Here is a 22594-nt window from a genome sequence, read left to right as displayed (position 1 = left end):
GAGGGAAAACTGGGTTTTCTTTTAGGGAAAATCATAAGCTAATGTTTCATGAGTGTCTTTGAACTCACTCCACTCAAGGAGAACCTTCTGACTCTAGGGCCACCTACCTGACTGGCACACAGTGACCCTTCTTCTAGAGCTAGCCAGAAACTCCCACAGATGCTGAAACTATTAATCTTCTCTGACAACTAGATTTATAAAACTCTCACTTGAGTCTTTGCTTTCAATTAATCTTCTTATGCCCCTAGATCTAGGATCCTTATTCAAAGAGTGAGTATTACAATAACTGAAAATCCCATTTGGTGCTTTATCTTTGCCTGGAATGAGTTCAGCTGGACATTATACAAAGCAAAACCAGCAACCCAGACAACTAACTGGTCCTCAGAGTTCAAGAGCAGCAAAGTGGGAAGAACCACCCTCCCCCAGGGTGTAACTGCTGTGCACTTTTAGTCATCAAATCAGGCAAAAGCTGTCGAGACTTGTTTTTTAAGAGTGAGAACCAAGGAGAATTATCTCTGAGCATGTGCATACCTACATGGATTTATTGCTGTACTCCATGGGAAAATATTGCAAAGGCAGAAGCCTTAATTCTGACAAAGGTGAAAAATTATAACAAACTTTCAAAGGGAAGTGTGATATTTGCAAAAAATATGACAGGGATCGTTTTTCTTTGGGGGACCCAATAGAGAAGTTTCCCAACCACTCAATTCCAAAAGGGCCTCCTGACTAGAAGTACTTGCAAATGACATCGTTCTCCATGCATGAGTGGAAATGACCTGAGACCCAATCAACCGGTCATTGGGATTCCTGGCAACACCTACCAGGAATTTCCCCATGAACAGAATTCCTCCCAAGCCCTTCTCAGCATCCACAAGTCTAAATCCAGGAGGCAGGCATTTTGGCATGTTTTCTTTAAGCTTTTGTGAATAACCAGGCTGACTAGTGGGTAGGAGGGGAAAATAAATATTTGTCTTTTATAGGAAATGGTAACTGCTACAGGCAAGGACATCACAGCCTGCTTCTGTATCCAATAGGAATTTTTTTCAAAATGGAATTCAATAGCTTCCTAAAGTCACTTAATGTCCTTTATCAAGGAACTGTGCTCTTAGATGTAGATTTCCTTATTTTATTTTTTTTCATAGGTCAGGAGCACAATCTTGAAAAAATCTAGGGTCAAACATTAGCCTGAAAGATAAGCCATCCTTCTCATTAACTGATTTGGATCTCCTGAATTATAGTTAATCATTAGGTGATGATTCTACTTGGGTTTCCCAAAGGGTAAACTGAGAAAAAGAAGGATTGATGTCTACGTGGGTGGTTTTCTCCTGAAATAATTCTGATTCCTGCAAAGATCAAATGACCCTACAACAAATGCTGTTGCCAAAGCTCTGACTCACAAACTTTACAGGATGTGGTATATGTCCCTGTCTTGCTATGTCAATTTGTGGCTATGTAACATTTATGCTTCATCAAACATTAACAGACTATTATATGCATTCATCTGTGATGGCTCTATTAGAATAAATCTATACATCTAACTGACAGGTATCCCATTTAGATAAAGGCTATTAGAGGTATACTCTGTTTGCACTATTTATGGCACATATTCTAGGCAAGAGAATCCCTAATGGGCAAGGCATGGGAAGAATGAATGAGGCCTAAAACACCACAGGATATAGTCACATGTCAACTTTACATACATCCTGGAAATTCAGGCTAGTCTTGAATTTGGTCCATTGTTTACTTTTAATGATTTATTGAATTTACAGATAAGTGTGATCTCCTGAGTATATTCTCATGAGACAATGCATACAGCCTCAAACCAGAAAAGCCTGCTTTGTAAGGCTGCATCTTGTTTCTTCTGAACACATTATCCCCTTATCTATTCATCGGTTAAACAGGATAGCAAGAAAAAAGCTGAGGACAAAAGAAACCAGATTGATTTTCGGGCAGGACCTTGAGATGACAATCCTGTGACCAATGCTTTGAAAAACCTCGTTAGCCTGTACCAGTGACACGTTGGCCCTCTACAGCAAAAAAACAGCAAGCTCTTAGAGGCCTCGCCTGGATTCTTCTACTTGGTGTAAAAAAAGCTCTTGGGATTACCACTTAGAGACAATCCTAAACAGTTTCACAGCTAAACCCTGGGACTGTCCCATTGGCTACCGGCCTACGGGACATCTGCTATAAAGGAGGTACAGTCCACTACTACATTTGAGCATGTCCTTGGCCACCCTGTTAACTGGTCATTTAATGAAAATGAAGACCTACATCATTTTTTAAAAATCTGCTAATACTGCTCCATAGTGATCTTTATTTTTTAAAAAATGGGGTTTAAGAGACAAGACAGGTAGAATCTCATATCTTTTGTAGGTTCCAAAGCTGTCCTATTTGGGAGACAGAAGTTACAAGCAGTCGATTACTAAGGGTAGGTGATTCCAAAACCACCTTCTCCTCAGAGAATTGGGGTTCTAGAACTACCATAGCCCTCTGCTGGCCTCGGATGACACACCCTACTCCCGCCTGTGGACCAAGGTTCACCTTCTCCTTAGAGTCAAATGTGCTTTACTTAATAACTCAAGTCCCCAGCTAACTCCCAAACCCAGCCACCTTAGAGGAATACTGTGGGTGACTCGGTAGGAGACAGTAGCAGAGGCATTCAGCCTTCAGCTCGCATAACCAGTCCTTAAGGTCATGTTGGCTGCCTACCACAGGCAAGGCACTGGGCTATGCCAATTAGATTATGGATTCCTTCAGACTCCCACAGCCTTGAAAGAGATTCCATCTGGGAAGCTGTGTGGAGCCTCCTTTGTTGCCACTCTGTGGTTCAAGGCTGCCTGGACTCTGCCATAGGAATGCCACCTGTACAGGGTTGTGCGTGGCTCTTTGTTTTCTGTTCCATTCCCACTGAAGAGGAAGACAGGCTCTGCTTCCAACCGTGTCCTGTAACTGGCTTTATGTGCTTTGATACAACAATAAGCTTTCTACATATCAGACATAAGTACCAAGATATGGTATGGAAAGGGGCATGGCCAACACAAGCATCCTCTGTGTGCCAGGAGGACAAAATGAGAGGCCAGCTGGGTGAATGTGATAGGAACAGTTTGGGAATGGAAACTACCTTTCTGGTTAAAATCCCAAATGAGAACCTTATGGGAAAAACAAAGAAAGCAAAACACAGATGGAACAATCTCACTCGATTTCACTGTGTCAGGTGAGTGCAGACCAAACATAAATGAATTTCAATAGTTAAATCTGATTAAAATCCATGGCAACTGTGCTCCCTTGATTTTGTCAATAGATGCAGTGGTTATGCACAAGATGCTTTCTAATCCATTATCAAGCTTAGAATTATGACATATATATTGAAATTTCAACTATTATTCTTACAGGCGTTCTAGAATCTCCAAATTGCATGGGATGGAGAGGCAATGGGTTCCATGATCAGCCACACTGAAGCCGTGTGGCTTCCACTAAAATTCAGGAAACATTTAACTTAAAGGGTGCTGAAAGATAAATTGTCCAAGTTCCCTAAGAGATATTTGCTTTTAGTCTCAACATGTGCAAACTCTACAAGACATTGAAGGGGAGTTACTTCTAGAGGCTTCTAGCAGAATCTCTTGTGCTTAACAAGGCAAGGTATGAACACTTTAAGGAATAACACACCATGTGTGTTCATTGTCCCAAATCCCTGGAATGTACCACACTGCTTTTGTCATATCCCCTGGGAAAAGAATTTCCACAGTTATGCATCTTGAGAGGCAAAAAAAAAAAAAAGAAAGAAACTGGCAAGAATGTGTCTTCAATTCAGTGTGATTCCTCCAGCAGCATCCATTCAAACAATAATAATACAAGTGAGCAAATTAGACGTTTATGAAGCGTTATTTGGCAAAGACACAGCACCCTGCCTGTCGCATGACTCACAACAGCTCCTTTAAGCCTCAGCTAACAGATTAAGTAACATAGAAATATATGCATTTTTTTCCTTTTAAAAGAAAGCTTGTTGATATCATCTTTACCATAAGGTACGCTGGGGAGCTTAGTCAAGAATTTGCTGAGAATCATATCCTTATTTTTCACGTTTCCAGGGTTCTTCCTCAACACTGCAGTCAGCTGACTTTCCATTGGTTGCCAGAGTTACCTGAAAATAATTATCATCAGCATCCAGCTTACAGGCCAAGAACCAGAAAAAAAAGGGGGGGGGGGTTATATGGAGAAGCACTAGATCCAGGGTTGTAATACACAACTGAGTATTGTTTTTAAAAAAGAGTTCCTTCCAAATTGATTTTTGAACCTGTCTTGGCATTCAGAAGTGATTTGAGAGTTAAAATATCACAAGTATTTAGGGATTACGGATGTTTTGCAATTTGGGGGATAGCTCCTAATACAGTTTTAGGATTGTAGGGTGTCTTGCTATCCGCAGACCCATCACACAGTAACAATTTTAAAAATACAGTGAGTGCCATGTGCTACTCCATACAATCACAGAGAGAAAATTCCAGAACTAGACAGCTAGTTCTACTCATGCATGTGAAAAGTTCAGTTACAATGAGGCCAGGTATATTTCACACAGGTACAATTTTGGTTTTTTAATTAATTAAATAACTTATTCATTTTGTGGTGATGAGGATAGAACCCAAGGCTTTACACGTGCCAGGCAAGTGATCTGCCACTAAGCTAAATTCCCAGTCTCTGCTCATTTTAAAAATCAGAAATCATCATGATTTGGCTCTACCAAATAAGCTATCTTTACATTAAAAAAATTGTTTTAAGGAGAGGAGGGAGGATTCAAAGCCTGAGGTCAGTCATAATAATTCAAATTATTTCAGTGCAGACATTTAATTAATCAAATATAATTATCAGACCATCTATATTATGCTTTCCTGGCTCAAAGCAAACTGAACCCTTATGCAGAACGGGAGGTTCTCCCCTCCACTACTAACCAGTTTTCCTAGCTTACCTTCTGTCTGTCCTCAACGTCATGTGCAAACTTAAACCCACGACTGATATTCCACATAATGGAGAGACTGGATTTATGGAAGCATTAGAATATGGAGACATGACAAATGCAGCAATGTTTGAAAGAAATCTGACCTTCTTACCCAAGTGGAAATGAAATGCATGCATCATGAGCATGCAGCATGCTGAGAACAGAGAACCAAGCGCCCTTTGCAAACCAAGCAAATAAAAATAAAAGCCATTCATTCCTCCCATCCCTATTAGCCACCCCCTACCATTTTGTTTAGGAAGTCCATGCAGTTAGCAATGACTAGGCCACATGCAGTTACTCTGATTAAAATGTAAAAGCTATCACATAACTTCAAGCTACTATTACCAGGCAAGAGTTGAAAATAGACCAACATGACATAACAATACTTGAAGTGGTTAAAGTTTTGACCAGAGCTACAGCAAATTGGTTTCCCCTTCAGTGAACTATCAAGAAAGTCTGCCAGGGACAGACTGGACAAAGCTGGCTGTTCACTGTGACCTTGAATGTGCTCATTTGGTTCTTAGTGCTGAACCAGATCAATAGCAGTGCAAAATTGTCAATCACGGTGTGGTGCCTTTGTAAGGATCTCCTCCTTGGAGGAGGTGGGTTTTTTTGTTTTGTTTTTATGTTTGTTTTATGTTTGTATGTTTGTTGCCTATGCTTCAAGAGGAGCTGGGAAAGGATTTTTTTTCTGGCATTTCCTTTCCTGACTAAACTAATGAAAGTTGGGACTTGACTCCCTAACCCATTTTACCCATCTGTGGTCCAATCACTTGAGGATAGAAAAGAAAAAGGGGAGAGTTTTGGCAGGAAACATTTACTTTTCCCATGCTGGCTTAAAAACTGAGCAGACTGAAACTGACTAGAAGAAATTTCAAAGGAATGAATAAGTATGGCCCAGATATTGTGAAAAATGGTGTTCTCTCATCCCCATCGCTCTGACTACCTGCTTCTATGTCAGTGTTAACACAATTAACTGACCTGGAGAGAGAGGAGCCAACTTGCCCATCCCACCAAAGGCTGAGGACCATCTCGTCTTCTCTAAGCTGAACCCAGTCACTTTACTAAAAATGCAAACAGCTGAAATAGTTATTAAGCCAATGATTCTATTGTCATCATCTTCATGACCTGCTCTGTTGGGTCATTGACCATTTAAATGCTAACAAATGAACACATCTACAGGTGGCTGGTTGAATAGTCAACTGAGAAGAGATTGAGCTATGTCAGTCTCTATGGTCCATCTCAGACTGATCCATTTGTATGAAACTGTCCATCAAAAAGGTTACATTAAATATAGCATGGAGTCAAGATGACAAGAGGATACATTCAACAAATATTTACAGAGTACCTATATATAACATGCCAGACACTGTTTTAGAAGTTGGGGACATGGTAGTGATGAATAGGGACAAAATTCTACTGTTCATAAGCTTACTTCTTAGGGACAGGAATAATTCACAACCATCTCCTTTTAGAGTTTGAAATATTTTGCTTAGAAATGAAGCAAATTTCTCCTGGTGTCCTTTAAGAAAAAAAAAATCAGGAAGCTTTAACTGTAAAGACATCTCCATGCACATACACCTTTATTTATTTATTTTTTTCAAAACATGTTCTTGACAATATTAAGAAACCTCTTGAAACATTCCAAAAGGGCTATGACACAGGCAATTAACCACTAGGATTCCTCATACATATGACTGTGAAATTAAAAAAATATATATGATTATTGCCATTTTGTCTCGTGCAATTTTTTCTTACATGTCAATGATTTGAGTTCAAGTCCTATCTTCTCTACAACACTGTACATTCCGTTCACTGTCCTCTAGTGCCTAATTAAGGGGTTTGTCAGTAAAAACTTGATGAATGCTCAAAATGCAGGATGTCCCAGACATGAGGTGGGGACACTCAACTAAACCTTACAAGGCACATGATAAGTATTTGTGAAATATAATAGAATATAAATCCATTCCATGAGAATGTGGACCCTTGACGAACATTTCAATGGGGAATAGTGTTTTCACTTCTGAAAAACACTAATTCCAATGAATGGATCATGCCCTTTAGGTAGATGTGAATTTTAAAAAATTTAAATTATTTTCACTGAGTCCAATAATTCATGCAATGGCTTCTTGGTGGGTAGGTTTCTTCTCTGATTTGTATCAGAGCCCCTGCTCACCCACCCATGTACCTGATGCAGAGGAGATAAACAGAAGACTGTGCCTGGTCCACTAGAATTCCAGACCTATGACACAGTCCAGTGAAGAGAATTGCTTCCTTAGATGTCTGTCACAAATCAGGATATGTATTTGGAATGGCTCAGATATAACACAGGAAAGAATCAAAGATTTAATGTGATTATATCAACAGGAATCAAAAGGGTACCAGAGAGGGCATGTGGCTCAGTGATTAAGCACCTCTGGGTTCAATCCCCAGTACCAGATAAATAAATAAATAAAGCTAAAAAGGTACCAGAGATCTGTGGTGGGACCAGATTGTCCTCAGTTGCTTCATGGAATCATTTTAGCAAACCAGACCCAAGTTGACTCTGCCCACCTGCCAGGGTTTCTCCAAGTTTGCTTTACTCTGGTCATAACACTCTGTCTTTAACAAGGTCCAGTTAGCTACAATGAAGGCTAGGCAGAGCCCATCACGCTTGAAGACTTGGCCCCCAACAGCCTGGAGAAGAACCCAGTACATCCACGCTGTAGAAAAAGATGGCGCTGCTAGGTAGTATGTGAGATACAGTGTTTTTAAAAGACTTATCTGGATAATTGTTCTGAAGGATAGTTTTTCTTCACTTGAAATTGCTTCCCTATTTTGGGAGCAAAGTACTGCCAGGTCAAAACTTACCCTTCCCACAAAAAAATAATTAAGAGAAAGCAAAGTTCTATGGGCACACTTTTTACCAATTTTATATACAACAAAGAGGAACACTCATGCGGTATCAATTGAGTGGTATTTTCTCAACGTTCCATTCAAGGAATAGAAGATTGAGAAGCCAGAAGAGCTCTAGCAATCTCCACATTCTTGGGTAAAATAGTCAAGAAGGCTAACCAATTAGTAGAGTAGGTTGATGCCGGAATGAGAACGGTTGTAACACATCACATAGATGAAACAAGCAACAGATTGGTTCTTTTAGTGTCAGACTTGATTTCCTGCCATGTTAGACACAGAGTTAGATGAGCTGAGACTCATAGAAGCTTAGGTTACATGGTTTTAAAAAAAAAAAAAAAAACATGTCAGTGATGGATGCAGGGGTTTTTTGTTCTTTAAAGAAGTCGAGCATGCACTACTATATACAAGTCTCGATATCCAGGAATGAAAAAGGTACCTTGCACTCATCTACTATGACAGAGTTGTGTGCAGCATAGACACATTGATTAGAGTTGCTTTCCCTGTGGTTCTTCATGTCATCGTAAATGGACTGAGTCTTGGTCATTTCAATGTCTTCATGCACTCGGTGTTGGGAGTCAATTGTATCCAGCTCAGACTTGGAGAGGTGATAGACAATCCCTGCCCCAAAAGAGTCACCCACGACATTGACTGAAGTTCTCATTCTGTCCCTGGGATAAAGAACAGAAGAAGTTTAATGAAGAAGCATTGTGATGTGATGGTTGAAAGGTCAAGGTCTAGAGCAAGAGAGATTTGGGGTTGAGTTCTGACTCCACCTTTTCCCTCTGTCTGACCGGGGCCAACTTATTTAACCTTTATGGACCTTGATTTCCACTTCTCTTATAGGCTTGTGTGAGAACTAAATGAAATACCGTAGGTAAAGTGCTTAGCAAAAAATGCCCGATGAATGGTAAAGAACCAATAAGAAACAGCCAAGGAAAAGAGGAGAAGAAAGAATTAGAGAGAAATGTGTCCCGGTCTCAAAACTGGTATCTAGGCTCCAGACACACCTAATTGTGCCCGACATTGTATCCTTTCAAACTGTTCTTCAAGGATTCCATACTACCTCTGCTGATTTTGTTTTATTAATTCTACTAAAAACAACTAAGGAGCTGTGAACTTTTCCGTAATAGAAAACCCATCTTTTTTTTTAAGGGTGTAAACTAAGCCTGCCCTTTCCCCCAGCTTGCCACCCCCCAACCCTGCAGAGATTGCTGTTGGATAGGAAACCAGCCACAATTTTCTCAAATATGTGTTGTGACTGTGTGCCCCAGAAAAATAAAAATAGTGTATCTTCTTTTTTCTATTAACCTAAAAAAAATGAATCTTCCATACTGTTTCTGGAACCATAAAGTACTAAGAATGCCCTTCTTCTAGTCATGTGTTGCAGATTCTAACTTGAAATATATGATGGTTGATATACAACTCTTCCTCTTAGGAGATCCATGCCAGGAAGGTTAAGTGAGTTTCTAAGAGTAAGTAATGTCCTCCCATCTGTAAGTATGAACCAAATCATTGTGAAAAATCCTTTTAGCATGTTTACTAGGTATTCAAAGTCCTAAAGAGAAGGATTCTGGAAAACTACTAAGCAAGTTTGTAAATAAGTAAACAACACAAAAAAAATAAAAGAAAGGAAATTAGGTAAAGATGCTGCTGAGAAATTCTTAGTTCAGGACATTCTAGCCTTCCATTCAAATAATGAGTACTATGATTAGTTCCAAGCAAAGTGTAAACTTTAGTGTTTTTTTTTTTTCTTGGAACACAGGTATAAAATAAATTCTATTTCCTGTGCTCAAACCTACATCCAGGAAAGAATAATAATAAAGCTGTACTTTGAGAAGTCTATCCTGGCTCCCTTGAAAGCCAGTTGTTTGAAAAGTATAAACCAGCTGTCCTGATTTCAAGCAGGAAGATGCTGCCCATGGGGTGGGGGCAAAATCAGGGTTGACTCTGAACTCTCAGGAGCATCTCTCCATCTTGGAATGTTCTTGCCTTCTTCTGCTCTGGAGAATCTGCCTGAGGGTGATAAAGTCTGTATATAAATGAAGACAAGGTCTTGAGGTAATCCACCAAATGAACACTTGAAGTAGATTACTAGGAAGCCCCAGTACAAGGGTATGAGGAGCAATATATGACAGTAGTCAAGAAATGCATGGTGACGGGAGGAATATGAAGCTCTCATGTACTTGTGCACTACAGGTGGCTATGCAAGCAGCAATGTATTGCACATTTCAAAAAGCTAGAGGAAAGGATTTGGAAGTTTTCACCATAAAGAAATGATTAATTTTTAATGAGACAGATATCTTTAACCTGATTTAAACATGTAACGTGCATACGTGTATTGAAATATTAGTTACCTTGTTAATATGTATGATTCTGTTTTGATGTATCAGTTTAAAATAAAATTCGAAAGAACAAAGTAAGAAAAAGAAAAAAGCATGGATTCTAGAGGCAGACTGACTTGGATTCAAATGCTATATTTGCCCCTTCCATGTTGGGCAACCCTGGTCATGTTAGCATTTGTGAGCTGTAGTTGTCTCAGCTATAAAACTGAATAACCAGTACAGCCAAATAAAAAGGGTACTTGTGAAGATCAAATAACATAGCAAAGTGTTTAGACTTCCATTTAGTCTGGACCCAAAAGACATTATTTAACATATGTGTACTTTCAATATTACTCTAAATTTTATCAGGTAAATTCAAATGTATTTTTGGTAGTTCCTTGGTAGAACATCCAAACATACCTGGCTAAGCTGCTATCTCCCCCTAAAAACACTAACTTCACTTATAGGAAAATTCCTCTGATGCTAAGAGCCAAGTATATGATGCATGGCATTTTTGGTTGAAAGGTGACACCAGCTAGCCATTGAGATGATATGATTATGTTAAGATTTGCATTCATATGGATATTGGACTCCTGCTGTTCACCTAGGCCTGCTACGGGACTCCTGGAGAGTTCCCATTGGTTGGGGAAGTACAGTAGGAGGGAGTTCCGGGGGAGGAACTTCCTCTGGCGGTTCCGGGAGAACGCTGCGTGTGATCTTCCCAGGCGCATACCGGACATTGGAGGCAGTTTCAAAAAATAAAGTTTGTTCCTGCTTGAGTGGCTCGTGATTTTGTGCCCAGCCAGACTAGATCACTGAGGGCAACTGACATTTAAGGAATGAGCAAAGGAATAAAAAGAAGTATGTTCTAAAAAGAAGGGTGCCGTGGACAATGCCAAGTACTGCCTAGAGGTCAAGGAGAAGCGTCTCTTGGTTTCAGCCATAAAGATGCCCCTGTTGTTGATGTGCTAAGGGCAGTTTCTATATGGAGGTAGGGACAGAAGTCGGTTCACTATAGGTAAATAATCGTGAAGTGAAGAATTGGGGGACATTATACGTAATCATTTTATTCCAGAAGATTTATTATGAAGATGAGGAGAAGGAATGTTTGACGAAGAATTTTTGGTTTGCTTTTATTTTAAGATGTGGAATATTTGAACATGTTTAAATTCTAACGAGAAGGAATTGGTGGAAGAGGAACTAAAGGTATAGAGAAGAGGGGATCATGTACAGAGTTGGGCCCCTAGGGAGATTTGAGAGGATGGGCTCCAAAGTGGGGATGATGGTCATGTCTTTGGCAGAAGGACTCTGTCCCACCTCTACGGAAGAGAAGGAGTGAACAGTAAGTTTATGCAGATGTCTAAGTGAAATGGCAACAGCGAAAGGAGATCTGGTGAAGAGCAAGATGCAAATTTGCAAATTTGGATTACGTGATGCTATTAGAGCCCTGTCAGGGCCAGGTTTCTCTGCCACAAAGTATACTGGGAAAATTCACAGGATGCCCAGGCCAGGAGGTCCATCATGGCTCCTCTGTCTGGATCTTTCTTTCTGAATGTACTGACAAACAGCATCACAGAGAACCTAGGGGAATGTCTGACCAACTCAGGGGAAGTCCAAAGCAGGATGTGGGAATTTATGGTGCACATCTGGAAAGTTTCTCCACAAGCAAGTACTTTCATTTTCCTTCATGATCACCCCTGGCCTCTCAGGGAACTGTGTCTTTTATGTTGACCTCAGCAACTTTTAGGTTGTCCAGATTTAAAAAAAAAAAAAATAGAGGTATAGACCCTGTCTTTGGGTCTGGATGCTGTGTGATTGGATTGCAAGAAGAAGACAGAGGTGAGAGAAGAATCTTGCATTTAGTAGACTCACTAGATGACACAGCTGTCCTTTGGGGGCTGCCAGGAACCAAAGATGGAAGGGGGGCTTGACAGTGATTGCACAGTCACTGGGTCTGCTCATGGGAAGAAAAATAATTGCCAAGGTGCTCTGTTTCTTCTCTATCTCCTGGTCTAAATCCTTTGGCAAGAAAGAAGTGGGATTGTCAGAAAAGCCTGTTTCTCAAAGAAAAACAGAGCTGAGGGAGTTGGCTTGCACATGATTCCTCTGATCCTTTGTATTAGGTCATACCATAGAAATTGCCATTTTTGTAATTCTAAAGAGGCCAAATATTGGCAGTTTCATATGATTCAACTTACTGAAAACAAACTACAGTGCCTGCTCTCAGAAGGCAGGGTGCTAAGGGACTGTCATGAGGGTACCGTGTGGCAGAGAGGTCACCTAAAACCCCAGGCCTGGGGGAAAATAAAGGGCTAAAGCCATGTGAGGTTAAGGAAGGGAAGGAGACTCCCCTCTGACCTTGGGTCAAGAGTGTGAACTTTGGATCTCGGACTGAGCTGCAACCCTGGATCCATCAAGGTGAGTTACTTAACCTTTCCCACTCACGTTTCTCACTTGCAAAATATGGAAATCAATACCCAGCTCCAGACACAGGACAAGACAATCATCATCACCATCTGAGAGGTGCTCCACAAACCCTCTGCATGAAAGGCTTACGTGGCACAAAGTAGGTGCCAGCCATCAACTGCTCAGCGTGTTACTATTATTACTTCAAGTAAAAAGCAAATGAGATCACTTCCTCCTTAATTCCCCAACCAAATCTTATGCACACTCCTCTTTTAGCAACTAGCATATGCTGTTGGAATTTCTTGACCACATCTCTTGGGATTTTTTTTTTAACTTCAGTACTAGACTATAAACTCTTTGAGCTGCGACCATATTTTATAGTTTTCAGGATCTGTGGGAGATTGATTCTTGGACTCCACGTGGATCTCCAATGCATAGATGTTCATAGAGGAACTTTGTGAAAGTTCCTTTCACAAAATGGCTTGGTGTTTGCATATATCCTACACAGATCCTTCCGTATACTTTAAATCATCTCTAGGTTGCTTAGAGTAACTAAAACACCAGAAATGCTATGACTGTTGTTTTGCTATACTGTTTAGTGGGTGATGGCAAGAAAAACAACTGTATGTGTTCAGTCGGACACAGTTTTTTTTTCTTTTTCTTTTTTTTTATGTCCACTCTTGGTTGAATCTGAGGATGTAGAAACCAATGACTGTTCCTTCAGGCCCGGGATGGTGTGGGGAAAGTTGGGAGATGGGTATATGAAGGAAGTAGGATGGGATGGACTTTTACTTTAGGAACTCTAGAGACTAGAGAACTGGTTTTTATTTATTAAGATGTCTGGCTGGAAACTTTGGATGTGAAAAGGGCATAACCTTGGAGGTGGAGGGAGACGCAGACAGCCCAAACTGTTTTGCAACTGAAAATAAGAGAGGCATCCAGAGAGCTGGGGGAAGAACCAAACAGATGGGGATCGCGGAGATCCAGCAAGACAGTGAGAGACCAAGAAAGGTGGAAACAGGGCAGGGAGATGCTCAGAGGCTGGGAACATAAAAAGGTTTGTTGTTGTTGTTGATTTTAAGAAAAGGGATGCCTAATATTAAAATTTTAATTCCTGTGCTACGTGACATTATTAATGGTGACTACAGTACTTCAGAGAATGGGCAGTTGAGATTCAATGGCAGGTAAAGGAAACTTTTTCATTTTCTCACTCTCCAGAGATTTGCTCTCTCCCCTTTCTGGGAACACACATTTCTTTTGTAATATGTTAAAAATGATTTTCCTGTATAGAGCTACCCCCTACTCTGTCTCCTTGATCTGTAGTTGTACTGCCCCAAGGCAGGGACACATTAGTGGAGGGGGAAGGACTCAGTGGGATAGGGGTTACCTTTCACAGTGAGGTTGGACAGAGGGTAGAGATAAGGCAGCAGGTAGAAATGAGGAGAATTCAGTGTATGTGCTGAAATCAAAGACTAAGATCAACAGACGGGCCTGGAATCTTCAGAGATAAGACAGATGTGGGAATTAGTATTCTTTTCAATCAGGCATGGAGTGGAGTTTAAGTCAGTTGTGTGAGAGTGTGTTTGTGTGTGTACGAATGCACATTGGCAGACCTGGAACCCCCAAGCCATGGGGGTGACCCAATCAGGTCATCTGGGTCTGAATCCAAGTTCACACATTTAATATCCACTAAACTGGGATAAGTCAATACTATCAGCTGCCTAATTGTGTACTACCACTTTTAAACAAATTCATGTCAAGTGCTTAGAGCAATGTGTAACAGTTAAGGACACTCATCAAACATTAGCTCTTAGCATTCTGTGTCCTTTTGAGGTATTTTTATTGAATGGAGCAGAAACTTTGAACACTTTCTCAAAAAAGAGCAGAGGAGCTTATATGCCCACCCTTAGGAACTCTTATCAGGATCTCTAGTTCCTTGCTTCTGGAAGTGAGGTCCTTGGACTGATCATCGGCATCATCTGGGAACTTGTTAGAAGTGACAATTACTGAGCCCCAACACAGATTCTGCAACAGATTTTGGTGCACACTCAAGTTTGAGAACCAAAACTCTATTCCCTCCAGAGAGGCTTCAGAGGAGCTTCAGAGTCTGTCCTGCAGGATGAGGGCTCTTCGTGGGCCATCTCAACTGTACCTGCCCCAACACTATCAAATGTGAGTGTGGAAGAGAGGCTCCGCATCCCCTACCCTCCCTTTTTCTTTCCTTCTTAAATGGAATGCTCATGTTTATTTGTATACAAACATCCATCACCAGCAGAATCTTAACATCAGGACTCCCAACCAGAAGGCACCCAAAGATATTGGTTTTAGATTTCTTTTCAACCTATAGCCAGACCGAATTACTTACTACCTCTCCCTAATATGGGCTCCAAATTTTTACTCCATCCTGTCTCTGTAGTGGGGGTGTCAGTGAGCTCTCTTATAAATATCTGCCAAGGGTTTCCCCCACACAAATGGCTTCCTTGATCCAGGGGAAGGTTCTGCTTTTAACCAGTCCTGCCTATCTGTTGTTCTATGACGCGGGCACTTTTCAGGGCTCTGGAATCTTGGATTTCACCATGACATTTACAGATCAGCTAAGCCTGCCCACTGAAAAGTATCCAGGGCTTCGCAGGCAGTAATGAGGCTGGCTGGTGTCCAGCGGCTGGCAAGCACTGTGACACATTAAATGTCACTGAAGCTTTGTTTGGTTTTAGACTGAAAAATTGCTCGAGTTATAAAAGCGTACAGACTTTGCCTAAAGAGGACAAAAATTCCCCCATCTTTTTCTTTGCTTTTCCTCTACCAACTACTTTTCTGAGAAACTCTCTCAGCCTCCCCCTTGCCCCCACCTCAACTCAACACCCACCCCAACCTACACACTGACCAGCACCCAAAAACCATGGAGCCTACCCTAAGAGCTCGTTTCCAAAACTCCTCTAGCTGGTGAGAAAGAATGTGACACCATTACTAATTCAAAGCAGACCTGACCCAGCTACAGGCTCAGATGCCTATCTTCCCAGTACCCCCAACCCTCCCTTTTTCTTTCCTTCTTAAATGGAATACTCATGTTTATTTGTATACAAACATCCTTCACCAGCAGAATCTTAATATCAGGACTCACAACCAGAAGGTACCCGAAGATATTGGGTTTAGATTCCTGCATTCAGGCCAAAGTCATTGTTTTATTGCATACACGGCAAAGCTGAGGCCCAGAGAGTGAGAAATTTGCTCCAGTCCCATAGACGGTAAGTACAGAGCTCAGAGCCAGGTCTCCTGCCCCTTGGCCTTGTTTTCCCTCAACCACATGCCTTCCTCTCCCCCCATCTGGGATCAGAACCCCAGAAGTAGAGAAGAGCTCTTCATGTGCTCTTTTCTTTCTAGTTTGAAAAGAGGATAGTTTTCTCTTATGATTTCTTCAATATAGATAATCCAAATATATCATCAGTTTTTTTTATAGTTGTTATTCAGCCAACTCCCTTCTGCCCCCATGTGTCAGCCCTGCTTTTCTGTGCAAGCGTGAGCATGTGATCACCTGCATCAGGTGATCCCAGAGGACCCAGCCCTCCGGTTCCATTTGCTAACATTTAGGTCAGAAGTAGGCAGGGTCTTGAATGTTCTATGAAGTCACGCTCATCCAATAGAACTGAGAGCAAATGCCTGCCAGCAAGACAGGGTCCACAATGTCAGACCTACTGGGGCCAGAGGACTTGAGTTCTAAGTGAGGCCTTGAGCATGCCCCATTTGTCCCCATTTAGGCTCCTTGTTTTGTTTTAATGCTGAGAAGGGAGGCGAAAACAGGTCAAACCAAAAAATCTTTGGTTATGATGAAGAACCAGGGATGGCTCTGTCCATTTGTGCTGCTGTAACACTTACTGAAACTGGGTAATTACGAAGAACAGAAATTATTTTCTCACAGTTCTGGAGAACGGAAAGATAAAGACATCAGAATCTGGCCAGGGACCCTTTGCTGCATCATCACATGATGGCAGGTGGAAGGGCAAAGACAGAAGGGAGCTAAAGTCACCCTTTCACAATGGCACCAATCCCACCTCTAGTGGCCTAATCAACTTGTAAAGCTCCCACCTCTTAATTCTGAGAATATAATTTAATTTCAGCATGATACAATAAAAATTAAATTTCAACATGAGTTTTGGAAGACATCCAAACCAAAGCACGAGGGACCTTAGTAGTTATGTCTTCCCTAGCCTCACCAGCTCTGGACCTCTGTGGTCCTCTTCTCCACGAGTAAACTGCTTGATTCAAATGACGAAACAGCCTGGGTGGGGTAAAGGGCTCTGACCTGGCCACACATGGTCCTCTGCAAGAGACTGACCCTCCTGATTGCCCATTTCTCATCTGTGAAATATAACATGGAGCTCTTTAAGGAATAAATGAAAGCAGATGGAAAGGCACTGCAGTCCCCACCGGATGTCAGCTCCTTTTCCTCATTCTTGAAAATATTACTGAATGTTTTTCAACCCAAAGGCATTTGCATTCTGATGGGGTGCAGCCTTATAAAAGATCAATCTCTTCCTGGTGGACTTCAGGCCTCAGAAACAAGATCGAGAAGAGACCAGGCAAAGTAATCACAACAGGCAAGGGACCTTGGATGACAACATGAGTAGAGGGACTCAACAGACAAGGAGGCCAGGGTGTAAAGAAGCAGCAAGTCATGGAAGAAGGGAGCGGAATTGGAGCGCTTCCCTGTCTTCTGTGTGGAAAGACCCTGAGGGCCACACAGCATCTGTGGTCAAGGTCAGCACACATGTACTGAGCTCCTGCTCAACCCCGCAACCACTGCAAAGGTCTTCATTTCTCTTTTGCCTCCTCCCCACCTAAATTCGACCCCACTCTTTGTCTCCTTCATCCCAACCCTTCCACCCAGACCCCACCATGGACTGTCAGCTGCATCACAATGGAAGGTGGAAGGGCACCTTCCAGCCATTGTCTGAAGGGAGACCATGAGCAAGTCTGCCCCTTGGTGCCCACACAGGGCGAGTTAGCAGGGTGGAGCCCCCACTTCCTGAGAGCTGCACAGACACAGACCTGAGATGATTTAGTTTGCTCTTCACCTTCCCATTTCCAACCCATTTCTCTGATGGGGAAAGAGCCAGTTAGGAAGATAACGTGACTCCTCCTGAGAGCCCCTTCTTTCTTCTAACGTAAACCCCCTGCCTGCACCACCAGCAGACACGTTTTATGGAGAAACCAGGCTTTCTTCTACCTTCCTGGATGTACTTCTTCCTGTCAGTCTCTTGCTTTTTTTCTCTCTCTTGGAAGGATGGAAGTAGGGAGGAAGTACAAACTCGAATCCATAAAATGTGGCTTCTGGCTCTTAAAATTCATGCGAATAAATGTCAGGACCATTGCCACTGGTGTATAAGGCTGTTCAAAAAAGCCAATGTGGGCACTTTAGCCTCAGACCTCTGTGCCAGCATTTGTCAATCTGCACCTCTGACACTAAAACCCAAGGCATCGCTACCATTTAACCCCACAACTGGACAGGAGGTATCAGAGTACTTCTCACAGAGCAGCAGTGCCCAAATGTGAGAAATGGACTATAGAGAAAGTCCATTCCAAATTCCCTATTGGGGACCACCTGGCTAGACTTGTCTACCTTCAAGCGTGGCCAGAAAACGTCTTTCATCAGAAATGTAGCTGGGCTACACGTCCAAGGTCAAGTCCAAGTTTCCCTGCAGAGCTTCAAGGCTCTCCATCTTGCCTGGCCTTTCTCGTTTATAGGTCCTCACAGTCTAGGTACACTGTTAGTAGCCTCCGTACCTCAGCACAGGCTGGCCTTGACTGGAATGTTCTGTTTCCCTCCACTACATATTCTTGGGTAATTTCTACCTGTCAAGTATGATTCAGCTCAGCTATCATTGCATTTTAAAGCCTGAATATGGCCATGAACAAGAACATGGCAGACTCCAGAACCCAGTACGCCTAAGGTCAAATCTCTGTTCATTTCCAAATTATTTTACCTTTCTGAGCCTCAGTTCCCTCGTCTATAATATGAAAATAATAACCCCAATCTTTCACAATTGTTAAAAGAGGACATACAAGCACAGAGCGAGCACTCAAATTCAGGAACCATTTTCACTATTTTCTGACCTTCTCCACTGTGCCTCTGCATCCTAGACTGGAATGGATGTCTCTCTCCACCACTATGCTTTTTTGTGTGTGCTATTTTTAATATGTTTTTATGGTGTAATTTATATACAATAGAACATACTCATTTTCAGTGCATGGTTTGATGTGGTTTTGACAAATGCAGACATCTGTGCATATGGAATATTTTTATCACTCCCTAGGTTCCCTTGTGCCCCTTCCCAGTTCATCTCTACACCTCGACCCCAAAACTCAGACAATCCTGACCTCTTTTTAGTGCTAAGATTATATCATCTTTTCCTAGAACTTCATGTAAATAGAATCATGTGGTATGTGCTCCTTTCTATCTGGCTTTGTATACATGATTGGAGATTTTTTTGTCTGTTCCTTACTACTCACTTTTAACCTGGTATTGCAGTTTATCTGGTTCCTCCAGTAGATTGTGAGGCCCTCAGAGTTTCCTCTTTTTCTTCTCTGGTTTCTAAGTGGACACTCAGTAAATGTTAGAGGAAAGGGGGGAGGCAGCCAGGGAGGAGGGGGTGCCATGGGATTAGCTAAGGTCTCCATTGTATCCTTGCCACCTGTCCACCCCTGGAAGACAGCACTCACAACCCCCAGCAGAAGCCCCTCTGCAGGCACTTACAGCAGCCAGTCCACAGCCACCAGCAGGCTGATGTCTTCTGTCGGCAGGCCCACAGCTGTCAGAATGAGGAGCATGGTGACCAGCCCGGCGCTGGGAATACTGGCTGCACCAACACTTGCCAACGTGGCCGTGAGGCTGTGAGAACAGAGAAGGCCAGGTCATGGGAAGAAGAGTCTTGGCAAAACCATCCCTGGAAATCTTCAATTCCAATTTTCCTCCAGCCAAAAAATCCCTTCTCCTCCCCGAGGAACACAGAAGTCCAAAGGAGGAATTAGGGTCTCTTTTGGATTCTGCTCAACTGTGATAGAAGCTTATAAGTTTATGGATTAAAGCCTATTCTCATCATGGTATCCAGTTAGCCTAATCGATCACAGGGCTCAAATAAGGTAACTATAGCTCTAAAAGCAGGCAAGGAAATATTAAGGAAGAAAAATAAATCACCCTAACCCTCCCACGGGAACACAACTGCATTCATTTCTGCTTACGCCTTTATGTCTCCACAAGCACCAGAGTCGCTTGGACTATGTGGCAAGAGTCTGAGAAGGTCATTGCCAATGTTAACATGAGAACTCAGAATAGGAAATATCCAGACCCAACTGAGTGGACAACAGGGGAAGAAATCAACAGATTTCAAATGACATTAAGCTTCAGTTGCCTGGATGCTTGTCCACGGGCTGGAAAATATATTATTCGGAAAGAAGGTGCCAAGCAACGATAATGGAATAAAGAAAAGCTTTCATTACGAAATATCCCATTGTCTTCTTTCCAAGCAAGGCCATTTCCAGGTCTGTCTCTGGGAGGTTAACCTAGGGTTCAAGTGCTCTGTCTAGACACCAGGGGGGTCTCTGAAGCCCAGCAAAGAGCAGTGTCTTTTATGGATGCCATTTATAAAAGCTGTCATTTCTAAAGGAGGGGTGTTTCTAAAATGAAGGATGCCCAACTTGATTTTTGCAATTACTGTAAAGAAAAGGGAGTTTGTTTTCTTTATGGTTATAAAATTTCTGAGTAGACACTTGTCCTCCAGAATGAGAGCCAGCCTAGGTCATCTTTGAGAACAGAACCCTGGGATTTTACAGGGAGCGGGAAGGGACAGGGATTAACCTAATCCTACCCTGGAGGAAATGAAGGCCCCTGGAGATTTCGTGAGTTGAGCTGAGTTTTTCATGATGCCATCCCTCGCGGTCAGTGCGGATACCTGTCTTGGGCATCTGTTCCCTTCTGTGCTCTGCCCCTCCCCTTTCATTAATATGGATCTGGTATCTGGGTTTAGAAAACTACATCTTCTTTGAACTCATCTGCATCAGCAGACACAGTGTGTACTGAGTCTCAAAGTTCTGCACTTCAACAACCCAGGTTCAAATCCCAACCCTCTTATTAACCCCATGACTCTGGGTACCCTAACTTCTTTGTGCCTTGATTTTCTCATCTTAAAAATTGAGGTAATAATGGTAACTCATGCACAGAATAGCCAGAAGCTTTCAGGAACTAATGAGGATAGATGCATTTTGAAGAGGCCAGTCACACTGTACCTCCCTGGGAAAACTGAATTGTCATTTTTATCAGGGGAAGGGGGAGACTGCTTTGCAATGGAAACTTCCCAAAAGCCCCAGAGCTGGAAGGTGGGAATTCTCAACCATTTCCCCCAAGAAACACAGAATAGCAGGGAAGGGAATGTTTCCAAGTTCCAGTGATCTTGGCCTCTGAATTTTATTTACAGCATCAGTTTCTTCTGTTATGAATCACTCTACACATCCTTTGCACTGTAGCCATTTTATCTGGCTTATTTTTGGTTGTGTGAGACAAATCCTATAAAGAAAGTTCTTCCTGGGAGTCAGTTCCTTCGCCCCAGTGATACCTTCATCTTCCCATGGGCACAGCGTCTGTGTAATTCCAAGCAACAGCTGCAAAGTCTCCTTAGGCAATACTGCCCCTCTACCCTTTCTGCTTTGCTGGGCCTTCCACTCACTTCTTTATGGCCAGTTCTGGAGACTGTGCTGGGTGCTATATACACAACATAAAGCAGAACCTCCCAGTCATCCTGCAAGATACATGTGTGGTAATACTTGGCTTCATCATGAGGAAACAGTGGACTAGCTAGACGGAGAAAGTTAGGGTAACACAGATGGAACATGATCTGCTGGGATTTGAACACTCGTCAGCTTGATTCCAAATCCCTGCTGGCTCTTAATGTCTCTGATTCCCACCCCCATCCTGGAAGTTCTATGACCTAATGAATATGCTGGGATCCTTGGAAGGAAAGCATGAAGGATTTACTTGGTAACAGCATTAAGCTGGACTTGGTTATTTTTCTCCAAATAAATTTCCAGCAGTGAACTGCACACACTTTATACAGGTCCCACAGAGGCAGCCCTTGTGGTATCTACCATTAAGGTAGATTTGGCAGCACTTGCCAGAGACCAGATATTTGAATATACACGGCCAAACTTATCCTTTCCTGAGTGAAAATTCTCAGCACTATCATTATTAATATAAACGCTACATAGATAAAATTGAAACCTTCCAGCACAATCGAATCACTTAGTCACTGATTCATTCTCCCATCTCTTAATTCCTGACAGAATGAACTTGATGGGGAGCCAGGGTTGCGTCAAGACCAGGAATCAAGGGACCAGAAACCATTTTTACTTGGTAAAGGGTTTAAGCCCTTGGAGTTTTAAAGTAAGGGAGTTGGCAGTCTCACATGCTCTCTGTTAGGACATGATGTAGAAGGCTTCAGAATCTGACCTGAAGCAAAGTTTCCATCGTGAGAAAACTCATAGCACTCACTATGTCACTGCCACATTTTTTTTAAATATTACAGGAGTCCTGTTGTATTTTAATAGTAACAATTCTAACAGCTCATGTGTATTGACGGCTGACTATACTATACACCAGTACAATGCTCTCAAACACCCTGGAGTGTGTGATTGTCGTCCTCATTGCAGAGATGAGGAAACTGAGGTCCCTCTATAGGGCATACATCATGAAGTGGTTGTAAGGATTAGATAAATTAACATATGCAAACCAACAGTTTAGAATAGTGTGGGTACTGTGTGCGGTGGTTAAAGGCCAGACCCCAGAGGTGGATGACCTGGATTCAAATCCCATTTTTACCACTTTCATTAGACAAGTTATTTCACTTTCCTGCACTTCATTTTCTCCATCTGCAAAATATAAAACCCAACACCTATTTTCCAGGTCTCTTTCTGCAAACACAAGTTAACATTCTCA

At 42.1% G+C, this 22594-nt stretch overlaps 1 protein-coding gene across 1 annotated transcript in view; it reads right to left on the bottom strand.

Moving 5' to 3' along the window:
• Nucleotides 1-4069: 4069 nt before the first annotated feature.
• Nucleotides 4070-22594, bottom strand: part of Slc1a2 (solute carrier family 1 member 2) — a 48193-nt gene continuing 29668 nt past the window's right edge. Inside the window, exons 8-10 of the mRNA XM_027936537.2 lie at nucleotides 19364-19498; nucleotides 8322-8553; nucleotides 4070-4141 (exon numbers count right to left, since the gene is read on the bottom strand). Of these exons, the coding sequence (XP_027792338.2) occupies nucleotides 4070-4141; nucleotides 8322-8553; nucleotides 19364-19498 (439 nt within the window). The remainder of the gene's footprint in view (nucleotides 4142-8321; nucleotides 8554-19363; nucleotides 19499-22594) is intronic.

The sequence above is a fragment of the Marmota flaviventris genome, chromosome 9 (genome assembly GCF_047511675.1).
Source record: "Marmota flaviventris isolate mMarFla1 chromosome 9, mMarFla1.hap1, whole genome shotgun sequence".
Classification (NCBI taxonomy): domain Eukaryota; kingdom Metazoa; phylum Chordata; class Mammalia; order Rodentia; family Sciuridae; genus Marmota; species Marmota flaviventris.
This window is presented reverse-complemented; position numbering and strand designations above follow the sequence as displayed.